General features: G+C 39.3%; 1 protein-coding gene across 2 annotated transcripts in view; it reads right to left on the bottom strand.

Annotated features, from left to right (window-relative positions):
• The window catches only part of Grik1 (glutamate ionotropic receptor kainate type subunit 1), a 425830-nt gene that overhangs the window by 35616 nt on the left and 369995 nt on the right, over positions 1 to 20219 (bottom strand). For both annotated transcript variants that reach the window (XM_052158961.1, XM_052158962.1), the window contains exons 9-13: positions 16502 to 16615; positions 14206 to 14409; positions 13101 to 13324; positions 7455 to 7573; positions 2741 to 2958 (exon numbers count right to left, since the gene is read on the bottom strand). In XM_052158961.1, the coding sequence (XP_052014921.1) occupies positions 2741 to 2958; positions 7455 to 7573; positions 13101 to 13324; positions 14206 to 14409; positions 16502 to 16615 (879 nt within the window). The remainder of the gene's footprint in view (positions 1 to 2740; positions 2959 to 7454; positions 7574 to 13100; positions 13325 to 14205; positions 14410 to 16501; positions 16616 to 20219) is intronic.

The raw sequence follows: 20219 nt of genomic DNA, 5'->3' as shown, positions 1-20219 counted from the left end.
GCTCAAGTTAGGTCAGGTCTACTGTTCACAGAGTGGTCCTCCCCCACTGTTGGTAGTGTGTATTTGAAAGTGCTTGGGATCTCCTCTGCTCATTTACTGTTCTCAGTTTTCTTCCTTGGAGGCAAGCATTCTGACTGGGGAGGCATGGGAAGTCAGAGTAGCCCATTTCCCTATACTTCCAGATTCCTTGATAATGCTGAGCAACACAAATCATTTTAGATAGTTTTTCAGAAACCCATGGTTTACTTTGATACTTTTTCGTCTGTCTCCTATGCCTGGCCAGTGACTGCCCTTGTCTGTGACAAGAACTACAATGGAGGTTTACTTTGGTAAACTCCTCACAGGACTGAATTTAGAATAACACTTGCATTTATAAGTAATCATTATTCTTAAAATATCTCCCTCCAAGGGAAACATAATCTCTGGGATAGATATACTTAGTAAATTAGTGACTTTGTCCTTAATATGAAAATATTGTTTAAAAAAGCTTTTCTTAACATAAAAGAAAAGTATATACTGCCTTCTCACATTAGTCTGCTGCTTAATAAATCTCTGGGTATGCTTACCCAACATCAATTTCTGTTCTTATTGTCACCATTGCTAACATTCTTCACTTAGGTAATGAGTGGAGACTGCTACACAGTGAAACCCACTTTGTCCTTCTGCTCCTGGTAATTTTTGTTCCTAAGTTAGTAAACTTCACAAGTCCATGCTGACTCCTTCATGTCTAGGAATCCAAGTGTGACATTTGCAAAGGTGCTTTTAGGTTTTGTTCTGGTTACAAACTCTGTTTTATAACCATCTCATAAGATAATTTCCCTATACCACTAATCTTTATTTTCTGTAGTTTTATAAGAAAATTAGTTAGCAGGAAAAGTATCAGCTTTTGTCCTGAAATTAAACTTATGAGTCATTGGTTCTCATACCACGTCCCTGCTTCTCTCCCGGCCCCTGACACCCTTATAGCTCTTCATTCCCAGACTCTGCTTTCATGTGACTGGTGCCCCAGTGTCCTTCTCTGTTTCCATGACACTTTCCTCCATTCTTCTGGTCTTATATCTACTTTCACATATGGATTTTTATACACACACAGGCATTATGAACTGGGGAAACACATGATAGCCAATATTCTACTTTCATCTGCCAGGATTTGTTTCCTCCCTTCCTATCTCTATCCATTGCTACATGAATATTATAAAGATTTCATTTTTCTTTACAGTTAAATGTTGATGGATATATAAGCTGGTTCATTTCCTTGTTACTGTGAATAGAACTATCATGAGTGCAAATTTTGCAAGCATGTGTGTAGTAGGACATAGAGACCTTTGGGTATATGCCAAGAGTGGTACAGTGGGGCATATGGTAGTTCTATGTTTAATTTTTTCAGACTCCCCCTATGTACTAACTCCTATAATGGCTATACTATGCTATACTCCCAATAGGAGTGAATAAGGATCGCCCTTTCCCCACACCCTTGTCAACATTTATTGTCATCTCTTTTTTTTCTTTGTGGCAGCCATTCTGACTGTACTGAGATGGGATAGTGGAGTTGTTTAAACTTACATTTATGTGTTCATCAGTGTTTTGTATCAGAAGGCTTCAACCCTTTTGCTGGAAAGGACCAGGCATGTGACTATGCAAAGGTTTCAGATCCTGGAACTTTTGTCTTCTTTATTCATCAAGTGAAGTGCCACACCTTATGGTTGGTAAACCTATTGAGTCTATTAGAATTCATTTTATGGGAGTTATAGTAATTGAGTTTTGATAATAAAAGTACCAAGACTTACTCCATAAGCAAGGCAAAAATCAGATTCATTATTGTCAGTCACTAATTAAAAAGACCTGGACAGTGAAATGGACTTGGTCATAAAACTCAACCCAGTTTACCACCATTCTCCCTTGGTGCTCATAAAGCATTGATAGCTTCTGGATCGATTCTGACACAGCCAGCTCCCTGGGAAGGTTTTGATTTTAATGCTACAACTTACTTCCAAGAACAACATATGTTTATGTTTGTTTGTTTTTTGGCACACACTTCTAACTTATAAGCACTAAACAGAAAATATAATATTATTTAAATATTTATTTTTTGGAAGCATGATTAGATTTTGCTCAGGAAGTGTAGCTACTCAAATATAAAGTCCAAAGAGGGAGGAGCAGTGGGGTGGGCTGTGTAAGACATTGCAGCTACTGATGACCTGAGTTCAATCTCTGAGACCCACAAGACTGAGCAAATCAAGTCCCACAAATATCCCCCGACTGCCAGACATGTGCCATGCTGTGTGCCATACGGTCACAGGCACAATAAATAATGCTTGTGAATTATTTAAGGCCAGAGGGAATACTAGTATGTATATCTGAGTGTATTGAACTGACAATTGGGCTGTGTGTGGTGGTTCATGTCTTTAATTCCAATATTTGAGAGGTAATGGCAGGAGGATCATGACTTCAAGGCTGGGTTTAGCTGCACACTGAGTTTGAGGCCACCTTGGGCTCCATAAAACCCTGTTTCTGAAAACGGAAAAAAAATTCAAGTAAACAGGCAAGCAAAAAAATAGGGATCAAAGAAGGACAGAAGAAGGTCTTCATGGTGAGAACATAGTTCCTTCTAAAGGGATTAAAGCATTAGAAACATGCCATTAGAAATGCTCAGTATCTTTTCTCCAGCTGAAGAGACTTATTTTTCCTACCATCATTCTGGCATGAGACAGACACTGAGAAGTCTTTGCAAGCTTCTTACCTTGAAGAAGGTCATGGTTGAGCCATCTCTCACTGCCCCGTATTCTATCTTGGTTTGTTTGGCCAGATCGTCTGCGGAATCGATGGGGGATTCCATCCTTTCTACTGTCAAGAAGGCAGCCAAGTTGGCAGTGTAGGATGAAATGATGATTAGGGTGAAAAACCACCATATTCCTCCAACTATTCTGGTTGATAGAGCCTTGGGCATCAGCTCCGATCCTGTGATGGCATCATCAGAGTGAGGGTGTTAAACTGAGTCAGCAGACAGAAGGACACTTACACTGGTCATTATGCTAAGGGGAAGAGACTCTTCCAAGACTATCATGAATGAAGATGAAATGAATGTGTTTTCTAGAAATGGAACAAAATCCAAGTGATCCCTTCTTTAAATCTTTAATTATTACCTCTTATAACATAAGTAGTTAAAGTTGATGACTGAAAGGTGGATGAAAATTTAGCCCCAAGATAGTCTGCCTAAAATGTATTTGGTTGCTTAAACATGAAGAGTTGTTTCTGAGAATTCTGACCTTATTACTGCCCAATGCATTATTTAGAAGGAAATCAGATATTCTAGATATTTATATAACAATGAAATGCTTTAAAATGGAAACTTATTTTTATTTGAGGTTAAATAGTGTGAGAAATTTACTAAAGGTTACAGATCGTTTCAGTAATAACCTGCAATTTAAAATTGGAAATTTTCATATACTATGAAATGATGCTTAGACATGCTTATATATATATATGGTACTTTTTAAAATCTAGTTTATAGTCTTGGTTGGCTGAAATAGAGTATATTCTTCAAAAGACATTTTTGATTCTTACATAAAGAACTGGTTCAAAAACTAGCTGTTTTCCCAGGTGATGAGATATTGTGTGTGGTTGGAATCCTCTTTTAACTACCATTCAGGTCAATGTTGCTTTTGAAAGGAAGCATGGAGATATTCAATATCTATTGAAAAAGAGTAGTGTTCTTTCCTCAAAGAGACTCTACTGGCCAACAAAACTTTCTAAAAAGAGTCTAGGTCAATGTTGAGCTGTCGATGTCTACATCTCAAACAGTCAAGTTGGAAGGGACCAGAAGTACAAAGGACTTCATTTCAGTTGAATTGATTCATGAAGGCATTTCACTTAATCCATTTGCCTGAAACCAGCTCTCGGTGATGTGTTAGTATTACTTCTTGTACCTGATCTCATAGCAGAGTTTGTGTGTCCAGTTAAAAGAGAAGAGGATAGTCCCACCCCCCATGACTCTCAGAGATCTGAAAGCTTTGAGTACAACAGTTCAGACATAGGGTTTTGAGGATTCTTTCTTTACACTAATTGAGTGGGAAGGGGTTGATTGGGGAACAGGGGGAGGGAAGAGGGCTTATGGGACTTTCAGGGAGGGGGGAATCCTAGAAAGGGGAAATCATTTGAAATGTAAGTAAAGAATATATCAAATAAAAAAATTGTGTAGATACTAATGGTGTGAGATGGGAAGAAAAATTAGAATTCACTAGTCTGCAAATGAGTGAGTTTATACTCAGGTTTAATCTACAAGCAGACATACGGATTGTTCATGAAATCAAAACCAACTCAAAGCTGGGGCTAAGCAGATGTGGGCTGGCAGAGTATCTGGGATTTGAATACAGAAATATTCTTTTAATACTCTTACTGTCTCTGTGCTTGGCTCCCTTTGATGAGATAAATGGTTTCACTATCAGTTGTATTCCCTTCTTTTGTTTGTTTGAATTTCGGTGCGTAACATTACGACAAATTTGTTACCATTTCCATTATATTGCCTCCAAGGATTTAGCAGAATAATCTGTTGCTGTTGTTTTTATCTTGTGGTTTAATAGGATTTATATGCCTATGGGTGTGTGCAGTTAAAGCCCAAGGTTGCTTTGCTTCTTAGTGCTTAATTGATCTAGCAGCCTTGTAACAATGTGGTAGTATTTTAGGTTTTTAGTTAGCTGCCATTAAAATACCATTTATTTTATAAAAAAGCCATAGGAGATAAATATCACATTAAAGATACATTTTTTCTTGCCTTATAGGTAGAGATTTCTTTGCTATCGGTTCATCTTTGTGTTATTTTTGTTGCATTTATGAAAATCTGGCTTTCAACTTCTCTGTATACACACATAATTATGTATTGTATGGAAGTGGAAATGGACCTACAGATGAATAACCATTTGACATGCAAACATACATTTGTACTTTTGAATTTTAAAATAAGTATTTATAATTTTAGAAAAAAGTTCTTGAAAATTTAGGGAGAACATGTAGCAACCTAATGAAATGGCATATTAAACTTTCATTCGATGGTATTAATGAAATGTCTCAATGTTATTTTGTATTATTTTAAAAATTTCAGACAATTCTTGGAGTTTCTTAATTAATTAATTCTTAATGCTATCTGAAGTATTTCAAAGTGGCCTCCCTCAAAAAGAGATGATTTGTGCATGTTCAGTGTCCTAGAGGATGACATCATGGGACCGGTAATAGTGTAGCGTTAGACACCACACTGCTGGAAATACTCAGGATGAGACAATACTTGCTGGAGTCTCTAGTGCCTTTTATGGCAGGCATGACAGCCAATCCTGATCCAGACTTTTCTCAGGCTCTGTAGAAAAGAGAAAGTCTGATCATCACATTAAAACAGAAATGCAACAAAGTGGTTTCCAATTTAATATGACGACAGGCTCCTGCACACAGGGGAGAGCAGGACAGGGGTGTCTACCTGGTCCATCGCCGTGTATCAAGGGCAGATGCGCTGACAGTCATAACTGCTGTACTTGGAAATGCTTGTTGCACCTGAAAAATGTTAGTCAACTTCTTCCATGCAAGCAGACTCTGTCTGGCTGGGGCTGACTGTCATGTATCCAAGGTAGTGGTAACTAACAGACACTGCATCCCACAGTTTGCTGTGGATGCTGGTAAACTCCAAATATGCGTGAGTGGGGTTGAGAAGCTGGACATTAGGCGTGTGGCATTAGGCATGAAACTGCACAGGCCTGCAGCATGCGCAGTGAAACCTGTGTGTATTTGTGTGTATTCAATTGCTGGAGAAGGCAAGTTGTATGGATGGGAGGAGGCCTCCTTAATTATGAGAGTAATTGATCATGTGATAAGTGCCCTGAAGAATTAGATGTGCTGGAAAAGTAAGGCACAGTTTCTAACAGGGTGTCTTGCAGGATTCATAGCTTAGTCTCGTGCTTTAAATTCATGCAAGTGATTTCTACTAAATCTGGTTGTGTCAATACCCATTAAATGGTCCCCACACTACTATGTATAATTACAATGTATTCATTTCTTAAATTACTTAGTATTTCTATAACAAAGACAAACACAAATATTTGTATTCTCTCTCTGTCTCTCTCCCTTTCTTCTCTCTGTCTCTAGGATTCACATACTGTAAACATTTCAAATGATATTATAACATCCTAATGAAAATCCTCAGATTGACATCCAAATCACCAACATGGTTAATGTATATCCCAGTTGGCTTTTCTTTTGCCAATTTATTTTGCAGCTTATTGTCAAATGAAAAGATATTCCAAACACAACAGCATCCGTGACTTATGATTGCCTTAAATTAATGTATTTAATCTTGGAAACATTTGGTAGACCATATGCTTGAAATCAAAGCTGAAGAAAAATCCAAAAACAAGATGGATTTCTTCCAAAGGTTAAAACAACTTCCTCCTCCACAACAAAAACAAAAACCTTCAAAATCATAGAGCAAGGTAAAATATATTACATTTCCTTGGTTTCAGTTTTATGTCTCCAACCCCTACAGTTTACTGTTGCTATGGTTACATTTGAAGGAGATTGTGGAAAGTTATTGGGCAGCTAAGCTGAATTTCAGGAGAGTTTGTCTGATGGCAATTAGGTGGAAGTTCTAGATCTTGTTAGCACCTAGAGGAGTCCGAGTGAATTCAAGCTTCTGAAGATTTAAATCCCATTCCATTTAAACCTGTGACTTGCGATGTTATGGCTAAGAAGGAAAAGATTGACATGTCTATCTATGGAAATGCATTCATTCAACCAAAGTCTAAGGTTTTGTGCTGGGTAATCTACACTGATAACTTGACAAGACTTAGAGTCACCTAGGAGACACATCACTTGACGTGTGTGTATATGAAGATGTTTCCAGAAAGGTTTGTCAGAGGAGGGTGGACCCTGAGTATAACACCACCACTCTATAGGCTGAGGTCACAGATAATAATAATAATGATAATAATAATAATAAATAATAATAATAAGTAATGGAAATACAGCTAGGAGCACAGCATTCATTTTTCTATTTGCTGACTGAAGATGCAGTGTGGCACTTGCCCCAATCTCCTGTTCCCATGTGTTCCACACCTGATTGGACTGTACTCTTAATTACATGTCACTACAAACCATTACTCCCTAAATTGCATCTATTCAGCTTTTTGTTTACATCAGTGTGAAAATAACAAAAATAGGTTTCTTATTCTTCACTACTTGCTGGAAAATGTATGTCCATTGTTTAAAAGAAGTGCTCTTTTTAGATACATAGCAAGGAAGTCTCATTTAGACTCTACTTCTGTCTTTGTCTTGAGAGCTGGCTAGAAAGTCCATTGCAATTATTTTATATGCCTGGGTGTTTCTCCCTACCATCTAGTTTCATGGTGGAGTTTACCAGCATGAAAGCCTGTCAGCAGACTGTGGGACGCAAGTGACAAAATGGGCAACCGGTGTACCTTGCTGCATGAGAGCTCCAACTCCAAACCAGAAACTATTTAGCAAAGTGAAATTGTTTTCCACCACGTCTGAGTCGGGGTTGCATGGGTGGGGGTTATACCACTCGTAGGGTGTGAACCTGCGATAGTTAACAGAAACAGCTTGTAAATATCAGATACATACATGAAGCAGAGTAAAACCTGCTGAGCAACATAGAAACCCAACCACTGAGTAGGAGCCACAGGAGCGAAGAGCTTGTGTGCCAGTGCCAGCTCTGTGGGACTAAATGCAAAAGTTCCTGGGCGAGAGCATTCACCACCAGCTTTCTGCTTCTGGATCAAACTGGTTGGCACAGGATCACACTCCTCAGACCTATGTCTATTGAACTCTCCTGTGTTCTCACTCATTTCTATTTTACTGAGTAACTGGATAACCATAGAGAAAGGATTTCTTGTCCCAAGATTTGACCCCAGCAAGGGGCAACCAGAGCAGCATGGGATACATAGGAATTACACGGTTGAGCTCTTGTCTTGCCAGAGGCTGTGAGGGTCCCTTGCTCTGCTGAGACACATATAGTTCCATGGACAGACGTGTACACAGATTTTAGTACTTCACCAATGATGCAGGAATAATAAAACCAAAGTCAAAACCAAACGTGAACAAAAAATGGGCTGGAATTTGGGCCACATATCTCTTATTTCAAAGACACTATATAGAAATATAAGCCTCAATCCTTTAATGAAAAGACAAAATTTAAATTTGGAAGAATCGTTGTCCAGGTATAGGCATGCAATAGAATATATATATATATATATATATATATATATATATATATATATATATATATATATATATAAGCATTAACTCCAAGGCTTAGAGTAGGAAATTGGAAGCTCATGTTTTCCTTTTGATTTATTTTTAATTGAATTGTTTTCTAAATTATGCCCTGCAGGCTCGTAATCACCAACGCTGGTTAGGTGTGAAATGTTTTCTATGACATTATTTATCACTCTACTTGCAAGGGGCCATGGGTAATAAGTTTTTGGAAATACAGTGAATCATTGAGGAAAATCTACACAAAGAATTTGATTTGATTTCTTTGCCCTCAGTTTACCTCTTTATAAATTGTGGAAATCTAGATATTTAGAAATTACCTTTAAAATAATAATTTGGGGAAGCCAATTACAGTTTCGTCGTTTCAATTTTTGTAAGAATCAATCTGACTGTTATAACCCAGAGTAGGCACCAGCTACAGGAGTATTTTAGGCAGCTACCCTAGCAAGCTGTGTATGTGTGTGTGTGTGTGTGTATGCGTGCGTGCATGCATGTGTGTTTTATTAAAGAATTGCCAGATGTTCATCAAAGTAATCTGTAATAATTTAAAATTCAATAATTCATAGCACAGGAAGCTTTGCTATTTATTGCTGGGTCTTTTTTAAGGCACAAAGGATTGTTAGGGCATTGTTAAAATACCACAGCACCAATGAGAACATATGGATGCTCTCCCAGCCATAAGGCCCCAGCAATAAACAATAGCAGGTTGCACATGCATCAGGGAGAACTGGGCTTAAGGTGAATATATTATCTACAGCAAACAGCCGGACATGCTGTGAATCATGTACAAGGAACTAGGAAGATAGTTTCTGTTAATGAAAAATGTTCTCTAAAGCCCTGGTCACCTGCAAAGTGTGCAGTGTCATCTCATGGAGTCTTAGGGGCATTAGGATAGCAGCCTGGTCATTTATTGCACCATAATATCATCCAACTCTTTCCTGTGACTTCCCTTAAGCTGCAGGGTAGACCACACAGGTTGCTGTGAGCTTATGAACATAGCTTTAATTGACAGTGCCATGCCAATACATTTTAATTACTGTTGCAACAGTATAATTAAGTTTTGAATTTATACACTCTCATAACCGTAGTAGTTTGCTGAGCTGAAATAACGAATACTGGTATTAATGAACCTAATAATTGAAACAGCATGCAGTGTAAAGATGCTGTTACTTAAACAATATCATCATCCCTGGTACAATAACTTTAAAATATTAATTGCAATAAATTAGGAGGATTATGCATTCAAGAATACAGGCTTTTCAAATAGACCATAAAGCCTGGAAACTACCAACCCCTGATATCCTGTTGTTTACTCATTAAATATACTCTCCTCTGTGAGCATGTGTCCTTGGCATGCTGCTTTTAGTTCCCCCCATGTTTAATACTTTAACACTTGTGAGCAATTAATTGGCTTTTCTGTAGAGCAGAGGGAAGCATTCTTAACCGTCAGCACACGCCTCAGCTCTTCAGGAGGTTGCTAGTTCTTTGTCTCTAGGATTCTGAATGACCTGAGAGGCATAAACCGAGGAATATTAAACAGTAACAGGCTATGGTGTAAGATACTGGCTTTTTACATCGTAGAAACACACACTTGTATAGGTGCAGCTCTTTTCCTTTGAGAATCATAAAGCCTGTCTAATATGGCCACAGTGATACTATACAGCATGTCAGCACCAGGAGGTGCGGGGAAAGACCAATACATGGTCTGTAGGAATGGCCATCTAAATCGCTCTCTCAGATGACCCTCAGTAGGTCAATACTGACTTCCAGGAACATGAGAAAGGGACAAATGTATTTAGAATCTATGTGAAAACTTGTATAGATGGTGGCACTTTTTCATGGGCATGGTGCTGTTGGCCATAATTCCAGCATTTGGGAAGCCGAGGCATTAGGATTGCTTCTGGTTTGGGGCCAGTCTGTCTCCACAGGAAGTTAAAGAACAGCCTGGATTGCTTAGACAGACCTTCCCTTTTTCAGAAGAAAACAGTGTAAGAAAATGGTTTCACACAAGTGAACTTGTTACTTTGGATTAAGGTTTAGATAATGCAAAGTTTACATTAAATGAAGAGTTGCAAAATATTCCTCACTGCGAAGTTTTCTAATTGAGGGGACTGACTAGTTCTCATTGTTTATAGACACTGGTTGCTTTGAAGGCAGAAAGATCAGTCAATGGGGAAAGGCCTGTCATCCACCATTGGTTTTGTAGCCTTAGAATCTGCTTTCAAGGGATCATTCTTTCCCCTAGAGCTTGCTCTTTGCTACATGCCGACCTTAAAAGCTTCCTTTTAGGAAGACAAATGCGAATCAACTATGCAAGCAAGCCCTGTAGGTGGAAGTTTGGCCGGGTTCAGTCTTGTGTCCATCATGAACCCCATTCTGTGCAGTTGAATATTTTTAGAGTCGACTGCCAAATCACAACACTAACATACACATTTGTGAACAGTCATCCTTCACTGTCATTGTCTATGGTTTTCCTTATCTTGTTCCATGGATGTTTCAAAACTTTATAGATTTTATTTAGTTCAGCAAATGACTTTTAGGGATCTATTTAGTGAGGGTGTTCGCTTAAATGCTCGACTGGGCTGTGTTTTTTCACTTTAAGAAAACATAAAAGGATATACTTCACCACACAAATCCGGAAACTTCTTTAGATCAAAGAATGATGATAAGATTAACTGCTTTTCATTTCTCTGTTACTGAATTTGAGAGCAAACCACTAGGACGGCAACTAAAATTGTGTTGTGTCTCACCTTACCGGTGTGGAGAGACCTACTTCATGGTCTCAGACTATGATGATGGGAAGGAAAAGTGAATCAGGACCTGCTTAACTGGCTGGGGTTTTGATTTTGAGCATCTCACTCAGTGGTCCTACAGTGTCAGATTAGGATAGACTCAAAAGTATAGATGATACAACGGGCATTGAGTCTGAAATGCAGACCGTGGGTAACCAAGAGCTTAAAAGGAAATGGACAAAGTGTGGCGATTTTCCAAATGTTACACTTTCTGACATATTCTGATAACAAATATAAGGGTAGCTGAAGTCACAATTGACAGTCAGTGCAATAGGGTCCCCTCAGTCTGTGTCTTTGTGAGGGCTTTTGCACTACACTTACAACTTCGCTTGGCCAACTTCGCTAGAGTAAGCAATGCATTTTTCCATTATCATGACCTTACTTGATTCATTTATAACCACTTATGTTTGAAGAAACCCTGGACTCAGGGTATGAAAATTCACACTTTTATTGCCCTTGGTCTTTTTCATTGCTTAGTTAGGGCTAGAGAAATGGCTAGAGTCAACCCAATGTAGCCTGTTCCTCGTGAGAGGGAACTTCATTATTGTATAGTTATTCAAGATCAATATAACTTCACCTGGGGACTGTGACATATCTCCAAAGGTCAATAACAGATTGAAAAATTATTTTTAAGGATTTTTTAAATTATCACAAACAGTGAACATGGTCCTTGACTGTGACATGACTGAAAATGTGAAGTCAATAGTGCAGGTTTGTGTGTGTGTGTGTGTGTGTGTGTGTGTGTGTATAAAGAGAATTTTGACCACTATTTTTAAAAAAATTGAGATTTGGCAATAGCACATTTTACAAGATGTTGAGAACACCCAGACTTAAGTCCCTTTGAAAGCTTAAATAGACACACATCAGAGGTCACTTATTCTGTTTGACTTTGCCTTGTAGATCTTCTGGATGTGCCCTGCTTAGTTTCTTTTCCCAAGCGTTCTTTGTAATTATGCTGGGGGGAAGTTACCAGGCATTAATCAAAATTGGATAATGCACAATGGCAAAGAACTACATGAAGAGATATTTCTCTTATAAATTCCTGGAATGAAGACAAAAATTGATTAGGGGAAAAATTTACAAACTCTTGTTGAACGGCGAAAAAGATTGAAAACATGGACATGACATAAAAAAGTAAATTTCTGAAGACATACCTTATCTAGAACAATCAAAGGTTTAAGAGGAATAGAAAAATAAAGTGATTTCAAATTCCATATCAAAGGCATTTAGATATATGTTCTACTAAGAAGACTAAAAAGCTGTGGAAAACTTGTATAAAATATAATGCTTACATATAGAGGACAGAGTTTAATCTTGAAAGATAAAGCTTAAATGGAAACACTTTCAGAGTATCATAAAGTTTTTATAATGGCTTGAGGATATAGCTAAGAAGTAGAGGGCTTGCTAAGCATACATAAGTCCCAACAGAAGCAATCAATCAATAATCAGCCAATCAATCAATCATCCAATCATCTAATCAATCAATCAATCAATCAAACTTCTACAGTTTAATTTCTTTTCAGTGCTACTTCTACAATTTTCTTATTTACCATCTAATGATTTTAAAGATGAATCTCACAGAAATTTTAAGTGTTTTCCTCAATCCTCAAGGGCTTCAGCATCTTTCTTTCCATGTTTTTTATTTGCTGAGGTGATTTACAGCTACCTTGTTTTTTTTTTTGTTTAGCTTATTCAATTATTCCCGAACAAAAGCTCCTAAAATAATATTATTTTAGTAACATTTTACCCATCCCAGTTGATCAATTCCTTTTTTTGTCCTTTATTCCACGGAAAACTGGTACATATAGTAATCTTACAGGAACTGAAGTCTGGGAAAAGTTAAATTACTGTAAAGGACTGTCTTCTTCCTTTAAAAATGTATCTTTATGGATAATTAACTTTTAATGCACATAATAGCTTTCCATGGAAGCCCTGAGAAAATGCAACAATGAGCAAAAATAAGATTACACTTTTAAACTGTGAATTTTGAAGTCTGGGACTACCAGACGATTGCCATAAATGCAGTATTTTCAACCTTACCTCGCGATCACAAAGAGTACACAACTGACTCCTAGGCAGGCGAGCAGCACATACATCCAAATGTCTGGAGACAGGGGGTTGAGGAAGGAGAAGACACCCGGGTTGGTTCCATTGGGCTTCCGGTAAAGGATGCTAATGCCCAGAGTCATGAAGGGCTTGGAGAAGTCAATGACTTTCTCCCGTACATAGGTGATGGTGAGGGGGGCCACTGCCAGGTCAGCTCTCTGTAAAAGCAAGTGCCAAGTCATCAGCTGCACGTGACCAGCCTTCTCCTGAGTAGCTCTACTTCCTAAGCTCAACTACAAGTGTCTTTGTGCAAAAGGTGTCTAGCATGAGCTAAATTTATTTATTTTATAGTATTTTTTTATCAAAGAGGAACCAGAGAGTAAGGAGGGGTGGGGGGTGAGGGTCTTTGTAATGTACACACTCATTCCCACATTACCCACACAATGAGAGAGAGAGAGAGAGAGAGAGAGAGAGAGAGAGAGAGAGACAGAGACAGAGACAGAGAGACAGAGACAAAGACAGAGACAGTCAGACAGACAGACAGAAAGACAGACTACAACATCCACCCACAGACAGACAGAGCAACACACACACATACACATACAAACACACAAACACATACACACACACACACACACACACACACACTCAGGAATGTCATTCATAAACTAAAACTACCAGATAATGTCTTTACCAAGGGCATGTTAGAGAAGGGAGGAAGGAACACCTTGATCTAATTAAAGTGACAAGATGTGATTTTTCTCTGACTCCCAAATCTCAGGTCCTAGAATTCCTGATTTAATTGGAAATCTTTCAAGCTTCCTCATTGGCATAAAGGGTGAATGTATAAATTTAATGCTCACCTTTTATTTCACCCACCCTCTCAAACCAAGCAAATTTCATATCTAGGTTATTTTATTTTCCTTTTAAGAAGTGTGTGTGTGTGTGTGTGTGTGTGTGTGTGTGTGTGTAAAAGCACAGAACACCTAAACTCTTTCTTCTGAAATGGAATCTAAACCTTTTCTTCTGAAATGGAATCAACTATATTTTCCTTCTTATCCCCTTAAAGCGTTTTCCAGTCAGGTGTGTTTTTGCTTACGTGGTCGATGAGTTCTTTAACCATCCCATTCCATTCCCCTTTGTCATTCTGGGCTCCGTATTTGCCGTCAGGAACCAGTTTAACATCATAAAGGAAACCCAGGATATTTGACAGTTCTTTCAGCAGATCCAGGCAATATCCTTCAAATCTGTCATTTCCGTACAGGGGCTTATCGGATTTCCTGTACATCACGTAGGGCTCTTCCTAAGCGAAACAAAGCAGGCATGGAAGCGCCGTTATCACGAAAAGGAAAGTGTTCTGTCAGTGCCTGAAGACTTGTAATATTTGAAGATGACTTTTAAGAGTGGAAAGTATTGAAGTCAGTTGCTTACATTCCTGTGTCTGCTAAACTTGTTACAAAAACCGCTGTTACAAAAGCCATTATGTAGTTTTCTTTCTTTCCTGCCTTTTTAGATGGCAGCCTTTTCCTTCACTGTTGTGGTAGAAGATTAGTGTATGGTGTGACAGACATAATTATGTTCAAATTTTGAATCTGAGAAGACAGAAAATCTCAGAAGACACTTGGGTCCCATATCTGGGCTTCTTTAGGCTTTGGCCTAAGACTGTCTATTTATAAAGGAGAAATTAAGACCAGCAAATATGTCTTCCATTTTTCAAACATCACTTATGCTACATATTCTGATTTTTCTCCTTCCTTGGGAAAATGTAACTTGCATTTTACAAGAATTTTTTCTTTTTAATTCACACGTATATTAACATTTCACATGTGGAGTTTTTAAAAACATCTTTAAAGGTTTTTTTCCATTAATTTATTTGTTTATTTGCTTTGCCTCCTGATCTCAGCCCCCACTCCTTCCTCACTCCTTCCGCTCTTCCCAGATGTGTGTGTGTGTGTGTGTGTGTGTGTGTGCGCGCGCGCGCGCGCGCGCACACACACACACACACACATACACATTCTTCCCAGTTCTGTTCTTAACTTAATTTCAATTGAGTTATACTTTCTCTGTAGCAGGTTGGCTATTTCCATGGTTTCTTGTTTTATCAGCTACAGTCTTATTTGAAATCACCTTGGACCTCAAATATGACAATGCTTCCTTAGATGGCTAACACATAAACCCTTGGCTTATGAGTGATGGCTGCCAGCCTACCACACATCTGTAAACTTACTAATTCTCCCCTGAGTTCATTTTGTTTTATACCATTATAGTAATTACTCTACTGATGAGATGCCCTGTGGCTCTTCCTCTGGCAAACTGACAGTTGGATCAAGCCAATGAAAGAAGAAAGTTGCTGTCCAGAGTGGCATAAGCAAGTTGAATCCTGGCACTTGGGAGGCACAGGCAGGTTTATCTCTGAGTGTGAGGCCAGCCTGGTCTACCTAGGGGATTTCCAGGGCAGCCCCTTCTACTCAATGAACTTTGTCAACAACACAAAGTTAACCCTCCCCCCAAGAAACCCACTCTGTTTCCATAAGATGGATGCAGCAAAAGTGATGGCCAGAAGAAAGCACAAATAGAAACCAGATTTACTTTGGATGAATAAGTCTAATAAGGCAACTTCAAAGAAAAATAGTTGAGTGTTACACAGTGAATGAAATGAAGCAAAGCATGCAGAGTTCACAGTGGATTGTGCCTATGGGAAAAGAGCGAGAGAGAAATGGCTGGCGTGTGCACACAGGCTAGCTGCACATAGGATCAGGATTGCAATGGGATACAGGTCTTTTGGGTCACTTGATACAAGGGTTCTTTCCAGGGTATGAGCCAATGGAGAGAAGACAATGGAAGAAAGAATGGTAACACAGTGCAGTGTGCAGGGACCTGTTATACCTGGACGTTAGGAAGATCTAGGGTAGAGACAAAGGGGAGGTGGGAATGTTGCTACGATCCAGAGAAGCTGGAACCTAGGTGGAAGGCAATAGACAGTACAGGAAATGTGCCTATGGAAAGACATGGACAAAATGACATGGACAAAACTGTTGATGGACAGTACAGGGGTCACAGAAAACAACCTCACTGGCTTACCCCACTGAATCCCTTTCCCTGGTCTTTTTCTAAAGTCAAACCAACCAGCAGTTCAGCAGGCAGAGAACAAAAGTAGCCCTGGATGTGCAGAGTGGGGGAAGAATGGAGCTAGGATGCTAGAAAGATGAGTCTGTGGAGAGTTTTCAAGTGCTTACATTTCATTCTTTTCAGCACGTGTGAATGTGTGCTTTTAGCTCCCCAGTTTAAAAAATAGATCTATGCAGAGAGTCTTGCCAGGCTGGAAAAGACAGTGAAAGAATCCCTTTAGGTCTAGCGTGGGAGTGTGGATAAAAGGCCAGAACTTCACAGCTTACCAGAATAGTGGTGACAATGAGCGTTCGGTTAGCCAGCGAGTCCGTGATATTGTTGGACCTGTCTCTGTTGCCATCCGTCATGTTCAGCCCACTGTTGGAGTTCCAAATCCCAATCTGCACAGAACACAGGACGTCAGAGGCTGCCTGTTGCCTGCCATAGCACTTAGGTTAAACAGAGGGCCCACCCGCTATATCAGGAATAGGACCAACGCTTACACCCTGGGACACGAGTGCCTCACAGTGGAGACTACTTGACAGAGGAGAGTTATACTATAGAATGATGTGGGTGTAGAGCTTAAATCTGAGCTAATTAAGGCAGGTGCAGGAGGCATTTTATTTTATTTTTAAATTAATCAATTAATAATAGTAATAATAATAATGATAACAACAACAACAATAATTCTTCTTATTATTTTGAGACAGGGTTTCTCTGAGAAGCCCTGGCCAGAACTGGTTTTGAAGACCAGGCTGGCCTTGAACTCAGAGACATCTACCAGCCTATGCCTCCCAAGTGCTGGAATTAAAGCCTGGAATATTTCCTTTTAATTATTAAGTTCATTGATGTTTTCTAAAACTAAATATTAAGAGTAAGTGATCATGAGGTTTTTCCCTCTGCAGTGTGTTTGTTGAGCACCTATTTCCATGCGTGAAGGAAAGCTGTGGTCATTGGAAGACGCCGTACACAGCAGCAGACACACTTGTACCCTTGTTACATTCTGCTATCATCAAAGATCATGCCACCAGAGTCAACACCAGGTCCTTTAAAATGTATGATTGCTGGGATGGAAAGAGTAGGGTGGGTGTTGGAGGGGCTTGGGACTGGAAAAGGAAAGACATGGGAGAAACTACAGAGATGAGGGCTTAGCAAAGTTCAGGACTCATCCTCACTGAGGAATGGATGCTGAGAAGGGGTCCCTCTTATCATCCCAGTAGAACCCAGTGCACACCTCTGCCCAAACCTTATGTCTTTTGTAATTATTTCTTACTTATCTGTCTTTTCTATTCTCTTGTTCATCAATTATTCTAGTAAAGAACGTTTATTGTTCATTGACTATATATATATACATATATATGTGTGTGTGTGTGTGTGAATCAGTGGTGATTCTTGGTATTCAATAGACTCCATTACCCTTACAAAAGATGGTCTTCAATTTCTCCAGTGGCCTGGTCACTGCTAATATGGTCGGCCCTATTAAATACATGTTGGTCATTCCTGATGCCCCAAGTCAAAGATGTCCAGAATCACCTGACCTAAGTAGATGTGTTTGAGTTAAAACAGAGGTGCTGAATAGCAATGTGAAATTTTGCACACTTATATGGCATGAAATCTGAGATGATTTGAGGAGAAATAAGGAGCCTTGGGAGAGGGAGACAAGACAAGGGAGATATGGACAAAGTATATTTGTATCTGTGCATGAAAATGTTACAATGAGGTCCATTGTTTTGTATGCTTACATCAAAGAATTAATACAAAATTAAATTGCCAATTCCTTAACTAGGATCCACAATATCATCACATTTCTATCTAGACTTGAGTCTTACCCTTAGAGATCTTACCTTGCAAAAGAAAACATCTCAAAATTAAAAATAAAATCGAGACTCTTCTGTTCTCAAGAAATTCTTCTGAGGGTTACTAAACCTATAAACTGATTTGTTTAGCATCTGGGAAGACCCAGGAAAGAGCTTTGAAAATTGTGCTAGTTGCCCAGCCCTGTACTCATCCACTGCCAGACACTGGATAAGGAATGTGTTTCAAAGTCAGATGGAAATAGGCAGGCAGTGGCTATGTGACCGTAAATGGGATGTAACTGTTCCGACTTCCTCTCTCTATACTGTAGGGAACGAGATGGCAGAGACAGAAGTGCTTGTGTATGCTAAGAGATGCACCAATAATCATGCAAGACGCGTAAGTGACTTTCACAGCAGTTTCTTCAAGCTCACCATGGGAAATAATATGGAATTGCTAGTGAGTTTTTTTTTTTAAATTCAGAAACCTTAAAGGAAATGAGCTATGAAAATCAGAGACATGTATGACTCTAGTAGACAAGTTTACATGGCTGGGCGCGGGGGTGGGGTGGGGGGGTGGAAATCTGTGCTTGACACCTAAATTCTTTTGTGTATACCTTATATATAACTTAGCAGTTTACCAGCTATGTGACCTTGGATGGTAGATGAGGCCTTCCGTGCCTCAGTTTGATCATCAGCAAAGTGGATTGGAAAATGCTTCTAAAATCATTTTTAAAGATTCATTTTTATTTGTATGTGCGTGTGTCTCTATGAACGAACGCAATGTGTGAGGGAGGGTGCCTTCTGGGACCAGAAGAGAGAGTCAGATTCTCTTCAAGCTGGAGTTCCAGGCAGTCATAAGCATCTTGATGTGGATGTTGGGAGTAGAAGAAACCAAGTCCTCTAGAAGACCAGCAAGTGCTCTGAAATCACTGAGGCATCTCTCTAGGCCCAAAGTGCCTTTTACAAAAGCAGTTAAAAATTTTACCATATGTGCACGTGATAAGTCCTCCCCACCTTTGTTTGCTTTGATTGACTCCCTAGCTTGCAACATTAGCTTGGCAGGTATCTTGTTAGAGATATACATTCTTTGAGGAACTTCTAAGAACTACAGTGCACTCACACGTCTGTATAAACTATGTCTCTCCTCCATACTAATCAGGGTTAATTTGTTGGAGAAAGGAAGGGACCAATGGTGGTGAACGGAGCACTGGGTAGAGCAACTGCTTGCAGAGAGGACACTAGAGGAAGATGGGATCTGGGCCAGCACTCTCGGGAACACTTTTGAACGCTCAGGGCTTCTTGTGATGTGCTGTGTAGTCTCTCTGTTGATGGGAGAGACTGTTTTTGTGAGCCATATGCTTGGGAAGTTGGACTTATTCTCTTCAACCTTCCTCCAATGCTTTTTGAGGCAGAAACTAAGAAACTTCTAGCAAACACACATTAAGTTATATGTGTTGGCCCATTTGTTCTTATCCAAAGCTCTACTCTAAGTTGTATTGTATGGGAAGACTATGTGCAAGGTGGGCCCTGGGCATAATTTCAATTAAACATTGACATAGGCACTTAGAAGTATAGAATTAAGTTTTTAGTCAAGTATTACAGAATGTGCTTGTGACCCTAGCCATTTTTAAAGGCAGAATGTAGTTTAACTCTTATTCTTATTAATGTTAAGCATGTGTTTAAATATTTTCATCTTTAAAAACAGCATTATTAGCTGGGCGGTGGTGGTGCAAGCCTGTAATCCCAGCACTCTGGGAGGCAGAGGCAGGTGGATTTCAGAGTTCGAGGACAGCCTGGTCTACAAAGTGAGTTCCAGGACAGCCAGGGCTATACAGAGAAACCCTGTCTCGGAAAAAACAAACAAACAAACAAACAAACAAGCAAAAAAACAAATCCAAAACACCCAGCATTATTGAATGTTACTGAACATTCTTTTCTAAAATAAGACTTTAGACTGTAGACAAATGTTCTCTCTTGCTTTACCCCCATCTCTTCATCTTCCCATCAGAAGCAGAGTGGTAAGCAAGGTGTAGAGACACCATGGCTACTGTCCCCGGTCGGCTACTACTCAAAGTCCTGAGAGCACAGATCTTCCTCTCTGAAACAAGGCAGAGGAGATAACCATCCTGCCAGCTTTCCTGCAGAAGTTTTACTATAAAAACAAAACCAATACGGGAGTCAAGGAAAGGTCAGGCTTCTGCCTTGGCTT

This window comes from Apodemus sylvaticus, chromosome 15, assembly GCF_947179515.1.
Source record: "Apodemus sylvaticus chromosome 15, mApoSyl1.1, whole genome shotgun sequence".
In the NCBI taxonomy this organism is placed as follows: Eukaryota; Metazoa; Chordata; class Mammalia; order Rodentia; family Muridae; genus Apodemus; species Apodemus sylvaticus.
This window is presented reverse-complemented; position numbering and strand designations above follow the sequence as displayed.